The sequence below is a fragment of the Poromitra crassiceps genome (assembly GCF_964638095.1).
Source record: "Poromitra crassiceps genome assembly, chromosome: 2".
Classification (NCBI taxonomy): Eukaryota; Metazoa; Chordata; class Actinopteri; order Beryciformes; family Melamphaidae; genus Poromitra; species Poromitra crassiceps.
In genome coordinates, this window is record NC_139624.1 from 82,919,853 (window position 1) to 82,942,467 (window position 22,615).

At 42.5% G+C, this 22,615-nt stretch overlaps 1 protein-coding gene across 1 annotated transcript; it reads right to left on the reverse strand.

Annotated features, from left to right (window-relative positions):
• Positions 1-548: 548 nt before the first annotated feature.
• Positions 549-10,935, reverse strand: kpna1 (karyopherin alpha 1 (importin alpha 5); the record flags this gene model as incomplete). The annotated part of the gene is made up of 13 exons (XM_083652183.1): positions 549-2,821; positions 5,033-5,208; positions 6,069-6,196; positions 6,329-6,454; positions 6,922-7,000; positions 7,188-7,351; positions 7,519-7,618; positions 7,771-7,859; positions 8,315-8,446; positions 9,772-9,866; positions 9,985-10,084; positions 10,555-10,668; positions 10,810-10,935. 13 exons carry the CDS (start codon positions 10,933-10,935, stop codon positions 2,634-2,636), a joined length of 1,617 nt encoding a protein of 538 aa, XP_083508309.1. The 3' UTR covers positions 549-2,633.
• Positions 10,936-22,615: the final 11,680 nt, after the last annotated feature.

Sequence of the window (22,615 nt, forward strand, 5' to 3'; positions counted from 1 at the left end):
ACCTTTCAATCGATATAAATGCCTTAAGCATCCATCCGTTTTTTAAATTATGTGTGACAGTTGTGCTCAGTTTGAGGACAGTTGGGTTTTTAACCAATCTATGCAGTTTTCATTTGAGAACGTCATGAAGTGTATATGATCGGATATGATCATGATTTTGTAGAGTGCTTGGTCCATACAATAAATACATCAATAAAATAACTGCTCCTTGTGACTTTCCATCTGCCAATAGCCAATTTCCCCACAAATCATAACTAACTCAAAATGTACCTTTAAAGGAGTACCCCCCCAAGCCCACACACAGTCAGTGACTGAGAACATTTGTAGCACTTTCCACTCGTGTTTGGTGTGTAGTGCATTGTGGGGTTTTTGGAATGCCAAACCTATTGTCCACTGAACATACAGTGTTAAGCATGCCACACACTGATCAAGGAAAATATTTACCAGCAATAAGCATATTGATCATTGATACTATCATGCATAGTGGCCACAATGAAACGGATTCACTAAACAGTAGTTCATGAAACAGCATTTATGCAAATGGCATAACAGAGGACAGTTACACAAACTCAATACAATAGCAGTAATGAACATGAAGAGCTGGTCATCTCTTGCAGAGATTTTGACAAAAGTAAGAAATGTCAAGAGGACTTGGTAAACAAACATTCAGTTTTGTTAACTAATGTAATCACCAGTATTTTCAAGTTTAATCTGGATTTTGTTGAAATTACCCGGCAGGATTTCTGAACAAGGATTATGGCACCATCAGCAAAATGACAGATTCTACCCCCAAATAAAAATGTAAAACTTTAACTTAAACATTGTTTTCAACACTCCTGACCCAAAATTGGTTTCTATGTGTCAATGATTTGGCATGGTCAAACTACAAAATATAACCTGAACATACATTGGGAACCCAATGTTTGATTGCTTATTGCCAAATCATAGTATTCCCATGATGTCACGAGCATTTTCCTACCAATATGGCGCTACAATGCACACAGCTCATTGGCTGTTTGTGTCACCTGATTGTAATCACCTGTTAATTGATTACAATCATGTTATTTTCCTACCAAGATGGCCATGTGGTGATGTAACAGAATACTATAAATATGCAGCCAATTTTCCAGAGTCTGACTGGTGGTGGAACCTACTTAGTCAGGATAAAGTTATTTGCTTTGATGAGGCAGCATAATCTACTGATTATAATTAGTGTGTTAACAGTTTCAGTCCACAATATGCTAGTCCTGTTGCGGGAAGGGTAAACAGTGAGGTACATTGTAATCCTTGTCATACCGGAAGGGGACTGAGGATACAGACCACACCTCTTTACACCTCACTTCCTGAGGAGGGAAGAGCCGTGTCATCAACATTGTCAACCAATCAAGTGAGCGTAAAACCTACTCTATATTCTCAATGAGTCATTCCTGAACTAAAGTGCTGCAAATGAAATGGAATTATTATGGTAAGATAATACAAATTCCCACTGGTCTGCTTCTGGACAGACTCCAAGGTTAAATAGTCTATTTTGTGTCGTCTAAGTCTGTCCAATTGTCTCAGTGCGAGGGAAGACTCCAATTCCCATGGTTCCATGGGGTTATGCACATCACACCAGAGGCAGGAGGCAGCCCACAGTCTTAGGGATGGAGCCTGTGTAGTTGGAGAGTCCCATTACTGGTGGCAGGAATGCATGACATGGGATCCAGGAGGGTACGCAAGCAGCCTAGTTTTTCATTAACAAGCTCCACCCCTCGCCCACCACAGTCAAGTTCCTAATTTGTCCATCTATGGTCGCCTATCCACGGCAACCAACCAATGGCCGGAGAGAAGAGGTAAGGGAAGTCACCTCCATTTTTGAGTTAAGTGCCTTCAGTAGAGGTCAGTTAAGTCCTTGGGTTGGGACTGGCCACATCACGCCACTGTGGGCGGTTCAGTCCAATGACCACAGTCAATCATATGGTCAAAGTCTCACGGTCAGTCCAGTGTTTAAGGTTAAATCATTCTTCTCTAGGGATGTGGGGGTAAAAATGACGTCCATGTTTGTCTGTCTCAAGAGTCATTAATGCAGTTCAATCAGACAAGCAGCGCAGTCCTACTGACTCCCATTCACTCGGAGAGATGCGGTCGTCACTCATATGGGAATGTGGGGAGGAAGGTGGGCCTTTAGTAAGGGATGAGCCGAAGAAGGAAGTCCAAAAAGTAGACGGCTTGTCTCGGGTAACACAGGGATGGTGTTACAGGGGCGCACTCTGCTGGGGAGTGGTGGGAGATACAGGGGCTTGAGCAGGTGGGTGGGGTGAGGACGGGAATCGGGGCTTGTGCTGCTGAGGCATTAAGCGTAGAGGCGAGCTCAGCCCAAGACAGAATAATGAGTGTGAAACCTTCACAAACTGGCTGACAAGACTGCAGGCCTCAACCCGCATTGGACGTACGCACACACATGTGCTCCTGTAATATTCAATTTGTAATAATCATGATAATGATTAAATCAATCTCTCTGATAATGGGAAGGGAGGCAAGGGACCCTAGGGTTGTCGCCGCCCTTGGTCGTGGTAGTGGGCAGAGAGTGAGAGAGACAGAGACAAGAGGGGGGCTGAGGTGAGGATGAAGTGGAGCATGGAGGGGGGTTAGCATTATAGCTGGAAGCCCTCCATTGGGGCCTCACACTGCTGGAAGAGGAACTGCTGCTGCTGCAGGTCGACGGCTGGAGCCAGGGCCGGGTCCTCGTCTTCAGGGCTGAAGTAGCGCTCGATCAAGTCAAAGGCTTTCTGGTAGATTTCCTGGTTCTCATGGCCCTGCAGGAACTCCAGCTTGTCCAGACCTGGGAAAGAGGGATGGATAACGGCAACCAAGTCAGATAAAAGCTATGACGACTCCACATCAGAACTGATTATAATCACCCCCTCTGGCCCCAGCACTAGCAGCGTCAACAACCTTGCTTCTAGTCTGGGCGCCTTTTCTAAAAACGTACGCAATGAGGCTCGCAACCTAGGCGTCATTTCGTCAGCTATCTTTCGATGTTCAGGTGATCAATGTGGTTCAGTCCTGCTTTGCCCAACTGAGACAGCTAGCCAACGTCAGGTCACTCCTTTCCTCTGCAGACTTAGAAAAGGTCATCCATGCTTTTATCTCCTCCAGACTTGACTATTGTAATTCACTTTATTCGGGTATCAGCAAGCGAAACATCCAAAGACTGCAGCTGATGCAAAACGCTGCTGCCTGGCTTTTAACATGTACTAAGAGAAGTGAGCATATCCCACCAGTCCTTGCCGCTCTTCACTGGTTACCTCTGAGTTTTAGAATTGATTTTAAAATTGTACTGCTTTTTTTTAAAGGCCCTGAATAGTCAGGCTCCTGCCTATATCTGTGATCATTTAAAAGCCTGACCGCTGCCTGAGATCCTCCAGCAGGGCCCTACTAATGGTTCCAAAGTCTGGGCTTGTCACTAAAGGTGAGCAGGCTTTTGCCGTGCAGGTTCCTCAGCTGTGGAACTCCCTGCCTGGGGATCTCAGGCAGGCAAACTTAGGGCCTGTGTCGATATAGTGCTCCAGCGTCTTTTTTCTGTTGTTCCCAATGAGGAAAGAGCATATGCGGGCGTCTACAGCCACCTAGAGGAAGTGCGCTGCGCTCAACGTCTTTTTTCAGAGCGCTCTAGCTTTTTAGTGCATTTTTAGTGCAGCTGAAAATATCTTAACTTTCAGAAAGGCGCTGGTGTCGAGCGCTCGTTTTGGCAACCAATCACATGGAGAAACTATTACAGACACAGAAAGGCTCAATTGTGGAAGCCGATTGGCTAGACACTGAATATTTCTGATGAGTGTTGTGCTTTTATCACAGTACCCTTGTTCCTACTCCGCCTACCCTCTCTGGCGGGTGATGGGAAACACGTCAAGAACCGTGCACAGCTTGTGATATCTTTTTGTTTGGGGGCGAGTAAAGTGTCGCCACAGACACAAGTTCATAAATGTTGCAATACAGAGATATGCAAGGGCGTTCATCAATGGGCCATAGGCTCAATCACCATTGTGTTAACTCAGTTGGCAATATATAGTGACTTTACAGACATTTATTTACATGCATATCTTTCGATTATAACTTTAAATTATTTTATCTTGTTGTCTTAATTTATGGATTTGATTTACTTTTATTATCTGTTTTTACGGTAAAGCACTTTGTAACTTGTTTTTGAAAGGTGCTATACAAATAGTTATTATTATTATTAGGCAGTATTACTTTTGTCTGTGGCTTTTTGACCAGTTAACATCACAAGGTCCAACGGATACACTTTTGCTCTCTTGTTTGTTGACCTGAATTAAATATTTTATTTAAGTCCCAAGTTGAACCTCATATTATTATTACATCCATTATCAGACAAGCAGCCAGTGGATCAGTGCTTAATATGCAACTGCTTTGGCCTGTTCACAGCCCTTAAAGCTTGGCATCCGTACTATTTAATGACCTGGGGCCAGTTGCACAAAGCACCTTAAGTTGAGATTTTACTTATAGTCCGAGTTAAGGTGTCCATAAAATGAAATCGGTTCCACAAAACACCCTTAAATTTTGTGCTATGTTTTCCTTAAAATGTTTAACCATAGGGAGAAGATGGGTGTTTTGTGCAACCAATTTTATTTTGTGGAAACCTTAACTAGGACTATATGGAAAATCTTAACTTAAGGTGCTTTGTGCAACCGGCCCCTGGGCCTATAGTATTGCCCACTGATGCAAAACCTAGAAGCTGGGAAAACAGAACTGTGAGTGCAAACTGCTCATCTAGTGCTTGCTTAGGTGGATGCATATTCCAGATTCAAGCAGATATCAAATCGACTTTGAAAGGAGTGTAACGTTACTGTTGCAAAAAATGGTATATGCATTTGCAAACCTACAGTATTTGAATACTGCGGACAAACTGCTTGTGGGGGATTGTCTTCCACATTGTGTGGGATAAAGGAAAGTAGCACATCAGATGGGGATATGTCCAATAATTGACATTGCACTGCTAGCTGTCCAATTCAAAATGTGTGTATACGCCTACCATAGGCCTCCTCGATGAATGCACAGTAGGGGTTGATGCCTCCTCCCCTCTTGGCCTCCAGTTCTCCCAGACGCAGGATGTTCTCCAGGCCATTCAGAGCCACCTGCACGATTTTGGAGTCCATAAGTGTGAGCAGGTCACACAGAGGCTTTATACAGCCCAGGTCCACCAGGTGCCTGCAGGGTGCGGCGCACACACACACACACACACACGGGAATTTACTTTTGTGTTAATACATAGTTTCTAATTAACAATTCATCGCCATAAAAATGTGATCGATCAAACATATATCCGATTCATCAACAATGTAGACTATGTGCTATTTTCTAATTTTTTGCTGAAATGATTTAACACCACAAAGGCTAAATTTAACTTTCACCACCTGTACAGAGGAAGAAGAAAACCAAGCAAGTTGGCAAAAATCCAATGTGGGAGAACTATAGTCAAAAAGACAACAGTACTATTTGTAAACATTGTAATACAATGTTGAAATACAGCACATACAAGCTCAACGACAGCTAATGCAGGAAGTTTGGTTGGTTCTTGGTTGGTTCATTAACTTGGTCAGCTGGCCTAAAACGAACGAATCAATCGTTAACATGACTAATTAATCAATTAATTAAATTGATTAAAATGTGCATCCCTAATTACCTTTTTTCTAGGCATCACACTTTATTGATAGACATACAGTGTGAGAGAGACAGGAATGTATGGAAAGGAGAGAGGGGAGGACATGCAGCAAATGACTGCGGTCCGGATTCGAACCCGGGTCGCTGCAGGAAGACTGAGCCTCATACGGTATGAGGTTCTACTGGGTGAGCCACCGGGACGCCCCGCATCCCTAATTACTTCTGATTAGAGGAGCTGACTACACCCTGAACAAGAGTGTTACATTACATCTGACAACTGTTATACCAAAAACATCATCCACATGGCAGCAACAAGCTACAATGGACTGGTTGAGAGACACAGATATCGTAATGCTAACTGGCCTCAGGCTGTGCCATGGGAATGAACAGTGCATCAGAGGTCTGACCTGATCTGCTCTGCAGAGCCCCCTGAGGTGGCGTTGGTAATGGCCCAGGCTGCCTCCTTCCGTGTGCGGAACTCTGCTACTTGCAGGATAGTGATGAGAGGAAGCAGCAGTTCTGCATCGATCACCATCTACCAAGAGGAAGAAGGTCTGAGTGTGGAAATGCAATGTTCATGTCAACTTTACCAAATCTATGGGTAACCAATCTGCACGCTAGGTTGTAGCATACACGCATACACACACACACACACACACACACACACCTGTATTTGTGCACGGTTCCCTGCAGTGATGTTGGAGATGGTCCAGCAGGCTTCCTTCTTGATGGACTCCTTGGGGCTGCCGAGGAGGTGGAGCAGGGACTGCAGTGCTGAGCAGTTCAGGATCACCTGGACAATACAACAAAGCACAACCAATGTCAGAAATAGCCCACTGACATGAAGCTGATGCATTATTGTAATACTTAATGTTGAGACATATACATATCCACCAATTAATAAGATGAATGGAATGCTTTGACATATGGAATTTCAATTAAGCATTTTTCTTTGCCAGGCACTTGTAACATATCATGTAGAAAACAGTTACTTTTCATTCACAAATGGTAAAAACTGGCGTGTCAACACCCATTATGGAAACCAGTGGTTCTTGCAGTGGTCAACTCCCAATGTGTGTTTAAACAGTGGGAATGTGAGGCACTGGTGTAAATTAGTTACAGACTACTATTCATCAAGCCAGCTGATACAAAGTGTCTAGCGATATATCGGTGCATCACTCTTCATTATTAGATAAAGCAACATTTCACACCAAGAATTTTAATATAGCATCACTTTCCATGTGTACACGTTGCTGTTACCTGTGTCTGTAGGTCATCTCCAGTGACTATGTTCCCAACAGCCCGCAGTGCAGGGGATACCACCTTATAATCAGAGTGCCTAGGACAACACAGAATTGTACTATGTGATCACTCTGAAGTTCATCTCTCTGAGAAAAAAGAAGACCACCAATACACGACTGACAACAAAGTTTATGTCTCGCCAGTAATTAATGATAGATTTCTATTAGCTCTCCTATCACATACAGTAAGTGATGGTGTGTGTGTGTGTGTGTGTAAGGCCTTACAGCAGTAACTCCACCAGCCTGCGGCAGACTCCCGAGTCGATGACGGCCTGGATTTTGTCATTGGGGCCATCAGACAGGTAGGAAAGCGCCCAGCATGCATCAGCCAGGATGTCAGTGTCATTGACAAACAGCAGCCAGGAGAGCACACTGAGACATGGGGACACCTGGAGAGAATGGGACAATAGGACGGTTAGAGGAGCATGGATGCAAGACCTATATTAACAACATTAATACGCAGACTGCTGTGACCTTGACATATGAGATACGATATACCTTGGCAAAGTGACAGCTGCATTGTTGCCATGGCAACATATTTATCTTGGCCAATTACCTTGGTGAAGTCTGGAGGCGGGTTCTTGCCTCTGCACAGATTTGAGAGTGCCCACACAGCATTCCTCATCATTGTCAGACGATTCTGTTTGGCCAATAACCTGCGAAACGAGCAGCACACATTTTGACCAAGGATGCAGGATCTCCAAGCTATAAAGCAGATTCACTGGTCTGCTCTTGGTATTTTCATTTTTCAAGCATCAGCATCAAAAGAGAAAATGTAATGACAACGATGTGTGGAATTTACACTTACTGCACCAGCGAGGGCAGGATGTTGCAGTCCACTACGTAGTCTCTGCATTCTGTGCTGTCTCCTGCTATGTTTCCTAAAGCCCACACTGCCTGTGGGGCGAGAACAAATCCAGGTCATACAACAGCAAACATTCAACGTTAAAATGTTTAATGAAATGAGTTAACCCATTGATACCTGATGCAGCATTTGCGTATATATCCCTCATTTGTGTGTGTATCCCTTTAAGACCGCGAACCGCATCAAGGGATACACACACAAATGCTGCATCAGGTATCAATGGGTTAATAAAGGGTAATACTTGCATGTATTCTAATTAAATTGATGCACTTTACCACTTGGTTTTATTTAACCTCGTTAAATCAGGCAGGCTAACTAAGAATATAATCGTTATTTACAGTAACGTGACATTATTAGAAAAGCATTCGGTCACTTCCGATGACGAGACAAATGGGTGAGCACAGCCAGAGCAGGAAATCACAGGTGAGTCGGCATCCTCCTTACCCGTTTCCTGTACAAATCACAGGTCAGACAGCATCCTCCATACCTGTTCCTGTACGTCTTCGAAATCAGAGCCGAGCATCTCTATGAAAATGGGCACCGCCCCCGCCTGGATTACCACACGTGTCTGGTGGGATGTACCCGATGCGATGTTGGTCAGCACCCACGCAGCTTCGAACTACAACAACAATTACCAAACCAAAGAAAAAATACATTTTGCACATTTAAAGAATATCCTTCCCTTGGAACGGTTGGGTTTGAACTTCAGCTTATCCTCTGTTACTGCATAATATTCTCTCTGCACAAGTTGCTCTCAGGTTTTAGCATCACAACCTAAAGTGACCACGTTTGTGAAACTGAAACATAATAAGATATTGAACTGCACTTCAGTAAGTGAGAAGTGTACACAGTAATGCGATGTTCAGACAGGCAGGTCTTTTTTGCATAGCCGACACGAGCCAAACCCCTTAGAAAGCCTTTTAGGATAATTACGGTAAGTCTGAAGAGCAAGAATAAAACAAAGCACAACATGAAGTTTAAACTACTATATCTCTACTCTCGGTGGTCTGAAATGCACATATCAAATGGCATCTCTGAATATCCAACTCATAAAAACCGTGAGAATAAGCAACAAGGAGACTTCCATGTTACCAGCTTGTTGCTAGCACACAGAGTTGTTAAAAAAAACGCACCCGATCCGACAGAGCACGTTTGGCAGGTTGCTAAACGCGAGGTGCTTTTTGTGAGGAGAAATAAAAAGACGGTAATGGCAACAGCAGCTGCTAGCTCAGCTGGTTAGCACATCTAGCAGACAAAACACTGTTGTGCAACAAGCAAAGGCTTACCAGATATTTAATCCATACTGCCTGTAAGATCGCTGTTGCGGTAACGGAAATTCACTTATTACAATGTGTCCAATTTCTCCACCGGCATGTTCCCTTTCCCTTCCTCCATATTTGTTGTTACTATGGGAAACGTCCAGTGTCTCCATGATCCTGATTGGTCGGCTAGAAAAATGCAAATGACATCGGGCCCTTTTTCAACTGGAGGTGTTCAGGGCACCGCTGCAAAATAAGCGAGCCGGATAGAGTGGAAAAACACGAGGCGCTCAGCAATGCAAAAGCAGCGAGCAAAATGCTTCACTCTCATTGAAAACAATTACAAAAAGCTGCCCCCGGCTGCTAAAACGCACTCTGATCTGAGCCTTATTCAGTGTGTGCAGTACTGTTGTACTGGCAGCAACTGATTATACTAGTGTCCAAACACACAAATCCTGTCTTTAAATAACAAGGTGGACAGTCAGCATTAAAGATGAAATTTGAAAAACAAATCTGATCTACCTGCTGTCTGAACATAGCACAAGATACAAGGCTAGATAGATCACTTTGTTACTGGAGTAAACATCTAGTCTGGATGCTGGTGTTGATTACCAAAATAAAAATCAGCCAGGTAGGTTTTTCAATATCAGCAAATAACTATGACAATATCACTGAGTAAATGTACCTGCAATGTGCAGTTCTCACTCCTCTTCAGGAACTCAACAAAGCGCTCCACCACCCCTTGAGTGGCAATGACTTCATCAATAGGTGGGTTCGGTTCTGTGTGAGAAAAGGCATACCTCACTGAATTAAGTGCACAGGCAGGTTCCACTGTCAAGAACCACGGGGGAAATGCGTAGGATATATGAGGTATGATATACAGCTACAGCAGGCTTACCTTTAGACAGAAGTTTCCTGAAGCGCTGAGTACCTATCAGCTGCTGCTCAGGAGAACTGGAGAAGATCATTTGAGTCATGTCCTCAGATATCACCCCACCCTACAGGACAGACAAAGATGGAGACCGAGGGACAACAATAAAAAGTGAGGAGAAGAGAGACATAAATTGTGAAATTGGTTGAAATGAAGAGGGCGACGGGGTCGCATAAGAGAGAAAATCCTGAGTATATAATGAACACCTTCACACATGACTTATGTGTGCAGTAGCTCAGGAGGTAGAGATGCCACCTGGGAATCGGAAGGTTCCCGGTTCGAGGCTCCTTCGGACAGCATGTCGAAGTGTCCTTGAACAAGACACTCAACCCATAACTGACGAGTAGTTTGCGCCTTGTATGGCTGCTGCAGATGCCGTCGGTGTTTGAATGTGAGTGTGAAGTATTGTGTAAAAGCGCTTTGGGTAATCGATAGGCTATAAAATAGACTATAAAATGCTCTATAAATACAGTCCATTTGTGTATAATGGCACTGAGGGTATGCAGAGTATATCCATGTGTTGTCCATCTTTCTCACCGTGAGTGGATCAATGTTGTTAGCTTGGGACTCCAGATAGCCGCTGTCAGCCATCCCATCATCCTCCAGGGCTCCATCCTCCTCCACTGTGGCAACATTCCTCCTCTTAAACAGCTGGAACAAAAGCAAATAACATTCTCTATTAAAAAAAAAAAACACATTGTATAAATAAATATATATTAAAGCTAAATCTTCAAAAATCAACCACTGCTGAACAAGCCCCATACTGTAGTACTCCCTCCATCCTTGGTTCACCTGTTCATCCTTCTTCTGTTTGCGGAGCTGTAGGCCTTCCTCTTCCCTCCTCCTCCTCATCTCATCTGTGTTGAGAGACTTGTTCTTGTAGCTCTTGAGCCGTGCATTGTCCTTACCCTGACTCATTGTGTAGCCTAAAGATATAGGAATACATCACATGAGTTAATAATGTCAAGTCATATTTGGGTAAGGGTTGTGTGTACCTTGACTCATTGTGTAGCCTAAAGCTATAGAAATACATACCACATGAGCTAAAGTCATTTAATATTTGGTAATAGCATTGACAGTACAATAGGTAATAGTAATGTTACAGATATACCAAGGTGGGTTATGGGTAGCTAAATTATTTTGTTTACATTAGGCATAACATTATACCTTCACACAAATTAAATTAACTTAACTATCTTACGTAGAATATTGTAACCGGTTTTATATCGGCGCAACGTTAGATTATTTGGATTTTCAAGACAATCACAAGTTAACACTGCAGGCCAGGGTAACGTTAGCTAAATGGGGTAACGTTACCTTTCATCACAGTCGCATTGCATTGTAACGTTAGGGAGCAATGGGGGCATCTAAGGATACTACTACTAGGCTAGCTATAGCTTTGTCTCGTCTTAAGCTATTAAACGTTAACGTTAGTTGACACTCCAAGATTCCTAAACTACCAAAGTCGTAAATAGCTAACAACCCCGTCGATTCACTAAACAATACTGGGTGAATAAACTGCTGGTTTAGGATGGCAGGAAGGCTAGTGAGCTAGCACTACATGGCTAATGTCAGAGCCGTTGCCGAAAGCGCTATATGGCTAATAGCGGCTAGTTTACGCAAGCTGCATTATTAAGGTTAGCTCTGAAATGCAACGCTAACGCTGGCTCAAGACACCACACCCCGACGAATATTTCGCAAGCGATGCTGACATTGAGGAATTGACGAGATTAAGGAATATATATACCGACACCACGCAGAGACTACACAATTAATTTAATTGTCCTCTGACCTGTCAAATTGGGCTCTATATAATCCCCTTATTCGCTAGGCCACCGTTCTTGCTGCCGCCGGTATATGAATGCGCATGCGTGAGACTACGCACTCTATTCCGCGTTATTTCGAAACCCACATAGGTTACGCCAAAACCACGCCCTGTGCCCGCCTACGCAGCAGTCAAGCGCCGGGATTGGCCAGGCGCCCATGCTCATGTTGGGATCTTATTATAATACATCCATGGTTGGGATCCATGGTTGGGCTCCGTTACATGGAGGACACCATTCCTGTGAGAAGCAACACCAACAACTACAGCGAGTCTGCAGTGAGGATATTGAAAGACAAAATCTATCTTATTTGACTTTCTGACCACCCGCCTCAGTGCTTATTATGAGGCCAGAATAACAGATGCTGCCCTTGGCCATTGGGAAGGCTAACCCACTTTTGGTTTTATTGATTGTGTATGATTCAACTTTTTATCTATGATTTTCTATTATTGCATGTTTTTGTAGATTGTTGGGACTTCACTGGCCTGGAACAAACGGCTGGACTGGGGGGAATGAATAGCTGTGCCAAAAAAAGAAGAAGCTAGGCCTATGTGCTGTATGTAGCCTCTTGTATTTATATTTTTTACATTTTTCATTTGCAAGTTAAACTGTCATTGAAGCTTTGGCTAAAGCCCTGAATTTTACAATGATGTTTTGAAATAAATATGTTTAAAAATCGATTGTGTGTTAAAAGCTTGTGTTACGTTTTCATTAGCGTTAATATATTACAGTAGCGTTAATTTATTTTCAATGTCCGCTATCAAGAGCAATTTGGTTAATAAAAATCGCTGTAGGCCTACTGGGCGCAGTGTTTGTGGTGTGGAAAATGTGTTAAAAGCTTGTATTACATTTTCATTAGCGTTAATACACTAAGGAAGGTAGGCTATGTGATCATAATTAATTTCAATGTCCACTCTCAAGAGCAATTCAGTTGGTTCATGAAATCGTGTGGTGTTGGAGATTCGAGCTGTCAAAAGAAGACAAAAGTCTTGCTCCTGGCCAATCCCGGCGCTTGACTGCTGCGTAGGCGGGCACAGGGCGTGGTTTTGGCGTAACCTATGTGGGTTTCGAAATAACGCGTCGGGCGTTGGGAGGTGATGGGGGAGGGGCGCAGTGAGAACCTGGTGAGAACACACAAAACTGCTGCCTACCCACATTAGGGGTACGTTGATGTAGGATATTGTGTGTTGTGACTGATGCAATAACATTTAGTCAGCAACACACACACACACACACACACACACACACACACACAGGCATGCCTGTGTGTGTGTGTGTGTGTGTGTGTGTGTCCAATTATTATGACATCATCAGTGTGTGTGTGTGTGTGTGTGTGTGTGTGTGTGTGTGTGTGTGTGTGTGTGTGTGTGTGTGTGTGTGTGTGTGTGTGTGTGTGTGTGTGTGCCCCCCTATGACATCACTGATATCAGTCTTGGTCTTGTCACAAATGCCTCCTTGTGTGTGTGTGTGACATCACTGATCAGTCTTGTCACAATGCCTCCTTGTGTGTGTGTGTATGTGTGTGTGTGCCCAATTATGATATCACTGATGACATCATCAGTGTGTGTGCGTGTGTGTGTGTGTGTGTGTGTGTGTGTGTGTGTGTGTGTGTGTGTGTCCCTATCCCTCAGGTCACCCGCTCGGGTGCCCTTTACACACGATGAAGGTTTCACCCCGATCGCACGTAAAACGGCATAGCTGTGGCCGAACACAGAACTTGAAACAAACAGAGCCCACATACTCAGTTGTATACATATATATAGATAGATAAATCATGAAAATAAATGAAATGTAAAAATAAATCTTCTCAGGAGGCTAATTGCAACTCTTTCACTCATTCCTCATTTTGTAATCTTAGATTATTAGGTCAACATTCAATCATTGCATCATATAGGCTAGTTCTCTCTTGCAGCTTTCTAAGCAAAATGTTGTAGTCAGATAAAGGGGGTTGTAGGCCTACTTGGGTATTTTCTAACTCTAGAGATCTATACCTGGCCAAAAATCACTATAACTCTAGAGATCTATACCTGGCCAAAAATCACTATGAGAATGAATGGTCCCAGTTGGGGTTCTGGCTCAATGTGTGTAGTCAGGCAATTCTGTTCTGCGTGAAATAACCATGTGGCACAGTCAGTCACTCAGCCCCCTCTGCTGGATTGAGTTAACACCACGTGATAAATATAACACACCTATACTAAAATCTACATAGATTAATTGAAATGTGTCTTTTTCAGATCATCATAGTCTAAGATCTCTGGCAGTGTATAAATGCTATACCTGGAAATGAGGGAACCTGGCTTGTGGGGGAACACTGGAACAGCTAAACACTCGACTCTCACCCTGAATCAGCATTTTGCTTCACTTCAGTCCTGTAACAGTTTTGCAAACTGAATGCAACAGCAGCGTTTATACCTTCCATGTTTCTATCATTGTACCTCCAATGTGTCAGATGGGTTGTGCCATGACAGGCTGAGCACTGGCTTTATTACCTTCCCTCCCCTGAATACATTAACGAGACATGACAGGCTGAGCACTGGCTTCATTACCTTCCCTCCCCTGAATACATTAACGAGACATGACAGGCTGAGCACTGGCTTCATTACCTTCCCTCCCCTGAATACATTAAAGAGACATGACAGGCTGAGCACTGGCTTCATTACCTTCCCTCCCCTGAATACATTAAAGAGACAGCTCATTTGCTCTACATTTTAACAATAGTAAAACATGAATATAACTAATTGGAAAATTACAAACTGTCCTCCTTCATAATGTTCCAGTATACAAACAACTACATGATCAAGTTTTCTGATGATATAGCCATAATCTTAATCTCAATATTGACCAAAAATCTGATATTGGCATGTACAAACAAGAGCTGGAAGAGGATGTGAAGTGGTGTGAGGAGCACAACCTTATTTTAATTGTAAAACAACAACAACAACAACAACAACAACAACAACAACAACAACAACAACAACAACAACAACAACAACAACAACAAAGGAAATGGTCTTTGATCCCAGGTCTGTGGGGGATCACAGCCCAGTTCTCAAAGGGGAGAGAGTTGAGCAGGTGACATCATGTAAGTATTTAGGCATCCATTTGGATTTTCAGTTGAATTGGGCTCACCAAGTTGAGATTTTATGTTCTCGTATTAAGCAGCGTTTGCATGTTTTGAGAAGGCTTAGGGTCCATGGAGTAGATAAAAACATGATGTTGTGCTACAGGGCAGCCATTAAATTAATTATTCTCTACGGCATCACTACATGGTTTGGTAACCTGTCCGTTAAACTCAAATCACAACTCCAAAACCTCATCAGGAGGGCTGGTAAAATGATTGCCATGCAGCTCCCATCTTCTCTCCAGGAGATTTTTGAGGAGACAGTGAGGAAGCAGAGCCTCAAAATCACCTGTGACCCAAACCACATCCTTCATACAGAGTATGCTGAGGTGTTGCCGTCAGGCAGAAGGTACAGGTCACCAAACTGTAAGCTGAACAGGTATACATCTTATTTGTTTCACTGTCAATCAAACTACTTAACAGTAAGAGATGATGTAGAGCAGGCACATCCAAAGTCCGGCCCGGGGGCCTTTTGCTGCCCGCGGACTAATTTTAAACGGCCCGCGGCTCTCAAAATACTACTGTATACTATGTGGCCCTCCACACAGAATTGGTCATTCATTGATTAACCGTTAATCAAGGAAGTTCACTTTGCATTTCTTCCATTCACCTAACCATGACAGCACTACAGTTTGTAGACACCCCCCCATTCAAAAAGGTTTGGACACCCCTGATGTAGAGCATCTGTACAATACCTAAAATTACAGTTTATTGTGCAATATTTTTTTTGTATAGCATCGGTGCAATATTTAACTTTTCATTTGATCATCAAACCTATTTCTTGGGGGGAGGGGCAATACTTTTTTGTAAAGGACATTTAGCAATATTAGGTAATATTCTTGGTGTGTATGTTTTTGGTGGATAGGGATATATTGGTATTGAATGTATTGTAGTTTGATTGTACATGCACTGTATGTATGTGTGCTATGATACATATTGTATGTGCTCTCAAATGCCCAAGACAAATTTCTCCTTAGGGAGACAATAAAGGCTAATCTAATCTAATCTAATTCATCAATCACAGTTGTCCATTACAATGTGACGAGGGTGACATCACAGGGGAAAGAGACCAGCCAATAAGAGAAGGCCAGTTCAGTACCCTATTTTTCACCATTAGGTGTCAGGTTTCACCAAACATTTGGGTTTGGGTGTAGTTACACTGGTGCTTTTCTTTTGCTGTTTTGTTCTGCTATTTTACATTTAAGTCTATGACGAGTGTCTTTTGCTTTTCCACAGAAAAGGGGGCGGGGACATGTAGCCGGTCTGATGTAAAGGGTTTCAAAGAGGGCCACTGTTTCCATTTTGACTAAAACATTTACCACATCGTTTTTTGTGATCAATTTTTATTGAGTTTTTTGTGTGATACATAAACACAGGACAACACAACAAAGCACAAAAACTTGCATCCATACATAACTGGACCTCAAATCCCCCCTCCACCACAGACAGCAATTAACAGAGTTCCCACACATTTTCATTAGGGATGCACGATATATCGGCAATCATATCGGTCGATGTTAGTCATTTTTTAACATATCGGTCATATCGGTATCGGTCAGATGTTGCAATGTTAATATCGGTTATCATTATCAGCCAAATTCTTCACATTGATATGAAATAATGCACTAAATCTATGATTTATGGGCTTTTCCAAAGGCTTTGCAAATAAAGAAATGCATAACTTTTTCAAATTCAGTGTTAACATGTGCTTTTCAGTATGTACAAAATGTGATGATCATAAAAATGTGGTTTTATACAGATCATATCGACATCGGTAAATATCGGTTATCGGCCATAACAGCAATGTTAATATCGGTTATCGGCATCGACCAAAATCTTCATATTGGTGCATCCCTAATTTTCATGGATACAATTTATAAAATTTTCCATTACTTTTCAGGGATCAATAATTCCCTTGTGAAGCTGTGACGTATGACCTCCCGACAATACAACTTCCGGGTCCAAGCGCCAAGCCTCTCTGCGTTGTCAATATGCCGCAGTGCTGTGTCCCTCATTGTTGGAATAGATCCGAGACTAAGAAAACGATTCAACTGTCATTCTACTGCTTTCCTTGCGACGAGAAAGAGAAGAGGAAATGGCTGCAGTTAATAAGGAACGTTACAATTTGGAGAAAGTATGTAGAAAAACAAAGTTTGGTGCCAAGTGTAAAAAGATTATAAATAAAAAAAAGTTGTTAAGTTAAAAAATTATTCATAAAAATATATCTAAATAGATTCACGGGTTTCGCCATAGTTGTTTTGAATGAGGCGAATGAGGAGCGGTGCCGCTAGACCCTGGAGGTGACGCGGGTTGAAAGACTGTCGTCAGTTTTAACAACCGAATAGAATTTCCATTTACTGTAAGGCAGTGACTCTGAATCAATATCAGAAATGATTATTATAGACAAATAGACACAGCTTCTCCTTACATTGGTTTTTAGTGCTTTGGTGTCACTGCATCATGCACTTGCATGATGCAAGCTATTGAACTAAAACAGGAATTTTCCAATAAAATATTAATATAAAATGCAAGCACTAAAATCAACACAAGTTAGAGCTACGTTACGTCAATAGCTACAGAGAATACATTTGCCGTTATATGTTACATTACAGTGGAAGGTTATCCACGGGAAGATTACTGTAACAACTCCATTACACACAACACAATTTCATGACTTTTCATCAACTTTCAAGGATTTTGACAATTCCATGAGTTTTACAGGCCTGGAAAAAAAGATTTTGAAATCCCACAACTTTTCCAGGTTTTCCATGGCCATGGGAACCCTGAGTTAAATGTTTCTCTCTTCAAGTCTCCTTTACAACCAAAACATTTACCACAGACTGAGCAATTCAATTGTTTAATTATCTCCTGTGTGGACTATCATGTGTCTCTTCAAGTATCCTTTACGACCAAAACCTTTACCACAGACTGAACAATTAAATTGATAATCTCCTGTGTGGACCACCATGTGTGTCTTCAAGTTTCCTTTCCGACCAAAAGCTTTACCACAGACGGAGCAATTAAATTGATAATATCCTGTGTGGACTTTCATGTGTGTCTTCAAGGTTACTTTATAACCAAAACATTTACCACAGACTGAGCAAATAAATGGTTTATCTCCTGTGTGGACTACCATGTGTATATTCAAGTCTTTCTTATAAGCAAAACCTTTACCACAGACTGAGCAATTAAATTGATAATCTCCTGTGTGGACTACCATGTGTGTCTTCAAGTGTCCTTTATGACCAAAACTTTTACCACAGAGTGAGCAATTAAATTGTTTATCTCCTGTGTGGACTATCATGTGTGACTTCAAGTTTGCTTTATGAGCAAAACCTTTACCACAGACTGAGCAATTAAACGGTTTATCTCCTGTGTGGACTATCATGTGTCTCTTCAAGTGTGCTTCATTAGCAAATATTTTACCACAAACTGGGCAGCTGAAGTGTTTCTTCCTTGGAACTTCACTGTTGATCTGTGAGCCTAAACCTGACTGAAGTTCACTAGTTTCCACCCATTCATTATAATTGTCTTCAGTCTCAGAAGAGTCTGAAGTCTTGTCATCACTAGTTGGTTGTGAATTACTAGCTTGATATAAGTATATCAAGTTCTTTGCTGGTTCTGATACTCCACAGTCCTCACCATCAGCTTCAGTTTTAATCTGTTCAGTTGAGCAGCTGGCTAGAGGCTCTGCCTCTCTGTTCTCCTCAGTTTGGCTTTGATGAAACTGTGACAACTGAGGTTTCTCTTCCTCCTCTTCACTCTTCACAGAGACAACAGAGAATGGGAACTTCATATCAGCCTCCTCCGGCTGTTGAAGCTGCTCTCCCTCGCTCCTGATCCAGAGTTCCTCCTGTTCCTCTTTAATGTCTGGGGGCTCTGGCTCCTCCTGAAGCTGCTCTCCCTCCCTCCTGATCCAGAGTTCCTCTTTAATGTGTGGGGGCTCTGGGTCCTCCTGAAGCTGTTCTCCCTCCTGACTGATCCATAGTTCCTCCTGTTCCTCTTTAATGTGTGGGGGCTCTGGGTCCTCCTGAAGCTGCTCTCTCTCCTGACTGCTCTGGTCCAGACTGGGGATCCACTCCTGCTGCTCAGGGGGAACCTCTTCTTCAATGACCAACAGCTGCTGGAGGTCTGGAGGCAAGGCGTCTCTGTGTAACCGCACAGCGTCCAGCAGTTTACGCTGTCGATCGATCTCCTCTTTTGAACGAGTAGCATCCTCCTCGTATTCTGCTATTGTTCTTTCAAACAGCCCAAATATGTCTCCAACAGCCTCAGTTAGGCGCTGCTTCACCACAGCTCTCAGCTTCTGGACTTTAGACAGTTTCATTTTACACAGTGACAGGAACTTTTCTGACAAACTTTATCATTCAAAGCTCAAATAGCTTCACAGCTAACGTTAGCTTCACAGCTAAACCATTCATCTGAGTCCAATAAGTCTTCTTCTTCCTCTGATCAACGGAGCCCCGGTTCCACTTCATATATCCGTGATAATATCATCCGCACATACGAGTCTTCTGTTTGTAAATTAAACTTCTCAAAGTATAAACGGGAAATAAGGTGCTACTGCTAACGTTACTCTCGTTATTATCTATCAAGAACGTTTGCATGGGAGCTTCAACACGTCACCACCACAATACCCAGAATGCCTTGCATCACCGAGGCGAGCAGTCGGGGGGGGGGGGGCGTTATTTCGAAACGTATGTTCGAAACCCACATAGGTTAAGCCAAAACCACGCCCTGGGCCCGCCTACGCAGCAGTCAAGCGCCGGGATTGGCCAGGAGCAAGTCTTTTGTCCTCTTTTGACAGCTCGAATCTCCCACACCACAAACACTGCACACGCAGCCCAGCGATTTCATGAACCAACTGAATTGAAAACGTAATACAAGCTTTTAACACATTTCCCACACCACAAACACTGCGCCCAGCCCAGCGATTTTATTAACCAAATTGCTCTTCACGTCAGTAATCATTAGGTGGACGTCTGGAGCGGTGGGGCCTCACAAACAAGATACAAACACGCAATAAGTACCAAATTCACAGAATCTGTAAATAACCGTTGTTATTATGAAATCTTCAGAAGAGAGAGAAAAACAAAACAAAGCAAAAAAGAATAAAATTGAATAAAATAAGATAAAATAAAATATTAGTGTTGACCAAAAAACCTATTTTCAAATTCTTTGTACTTCTGGTTAATTTTGGGGGAGATTGAGGCTCTAATTTCTTTATATTTGTCACAGTGTAACAGGAAGTGCAGCTCTGTCTCCACCTCTCCTTGGGAGCAGAGTGAACACAGCCTCTCCTCTCTGGGTAGCCAGGTCTGTCGGTGTCTGCCTGTTTCTATTGCCAGGCTATGATCACTGAGTCTGTACCTGGTCAATGTCTTCCTCAGTTTTGGGTCAATAATAGTGGTCAGGTAGTCTGCCACCGTGTAATCTCGATTTAGGGCCAAATAGCAATCTAATTTACTTTGGGTTTTTGTGGTATTCTTCCAATAGGTAAGTCTTCGTTTGGGGGTAAGTCTCAGGACCAGCTGGCTGAGGGGGCTCCTCTCTATGGTCTCTTCTTGGCTTTAAGGCTTGGTGATGGTAGGAGGAGGGGTCACTAGTTTTGAGGTGCTAGAATGTAATGGCTCTTTTTTAATGTCAATTAGAGGGAATTAGCCAAGTTCCGCTCTGCATGCATTATTTGGGGTTTTTCTTTGGACTTTTAGAATGTATTTACAAAGTTCAGTGCACGTGAAGAATCTCAATTTGGTGTTTGTCCCAATTAGAGAATTCCTGGTTTGCTAGTGGACCCCTCTCTCTCTCTCTCTCTCTCTCTCTCTCTCTCTCTCTCTCTCTCTCTCTCTCTATTCAATCCCCTTTATAGACCCTTTTCACAGCATCCGTTTTGAGGTGGTAAAGCAGGAAGTAAGGTGTGTAACCAATAACATTAATGAGGGCCCTGGCCCCTGGCACTGGAACGCCTAAACGGAACCATCATTATCTTATGGTTTGCTTTAGCACCTCAAAAATTGTATTGGGAAATGAGTCTATTGACACGGGAAACAGGGAAATTAGCAGCTTAATGCAGTAGCCTAAATGACATGAATGCATGACTCACCCCAAAAAGCCTTCTCTTGACCACGCGCTTGCGCACGTTGTGCACATGGTAAAAAGATGAGACCGTTGGGAATATCAACATGTTCCTCAGATATTATACAATTATTATGAAAATCTCTATACGGCTCTAAAATTACAATCATCAGTATATAAATGGGAGGTGGGGCTCTGTCTGTCTGTCTGTTTCTCTGTCTGTCTGTCCCACTGTGATGTCATAAATGACATCATCAGTGAATTATGTCATCAGTGATGTCATAGGCATTGTGACATCATCAGTGATGTCATAAATTCTCTCTCTCACACACACACACACACACACACACACACACATAATCAGTCAATGTGCAGACTCTACTTTTACTTTTACTTTTAGCATGTCAATTTTGTCAAATGTGTCAACAAGCATGAGGCATTGGTGATTGAGATGGGATGTCTGTGACTGTGAGTCAATTCACAAGTGTTTGTAGCCTAATGTAGCTAGCCTACCTAATACCTATTCTGATCTTCTTAAATATTGCCCCTGACAATTATATCAAAAATAAAATAAAAACAAAACTAATAGCCTACTCAAACTACTACAAACTAAACTAAAACGTGTGGAAACTAAACTATATACTTGAAATTGAAAAGAAAATTTAAAAACGAAATCTACAAAACTTGCTACTTACATGCCAATGGGTAAATTAAAAACAATTTCCCGGTCTGATAGTGATAGGCCAATTTCCAAAATGTAGCTCAGTTTTAGGCTAAAGTGCTGCACTCTAGTGGTCATGTGACATATTACATCAGAGTTCATTCATCTCTGTCTGTCTGTCTGTCTGTCTGTCTGTCTGTCTGTCTGTCTGTCTGTCTGCAAGCAACACAAAATGAACTCTGACATAATGTAGGCTAGCTAAGTGATTTTTTTTTTTTTGGTCATGACTTTTCAAAAGGGCAAAAATATTGCGCCAAGCCAACAACTCAAACATGCTCAAGAGCAAAGTTGTTCAAAGTCAAGCATTCAGGCACATTTGCAAGATACAAGATACAAGATGTTTATTGTCACACGGATGTACAAGTACACACAGTGAAATGCTTGAGCTGAGTTATGTTCCGTTACAGTCATCATTATCATCGTCATCAACATCGTCATCATCATTGTCATCGACATCGTCGTCATTGTCATTCACATAACATTATCATCATTGTTTCCTGTCATGCTTAACTAGTACATTAACATCAGAACATTGTCGTTATTGTCATCTATTCCGGTGCTTTTCGGGTCTGTGCCGTATATTGCGGATTCCCATAAATAATCTTTATATGTTATGTTAATTAGTAGTTACAAGTCTTTGTCTATATATTGTGGTTGGCCATAAATAAATCTGTACATGTTATCTTAGCAGCTGGTCATAATGGTGGGGTGGATCTGTTTATTGTTTAGTCTGGTGGCTTGGGGGATGAAGCTATTTCGTAGTCTGCTTGTCCGGGTTTTGGGGGTTCTGTATCTCCTACCAGATGGTTAGCCTGGGTAAACCCATGCCCCACGTGACCTGCTCTCAGACCTGTTCTC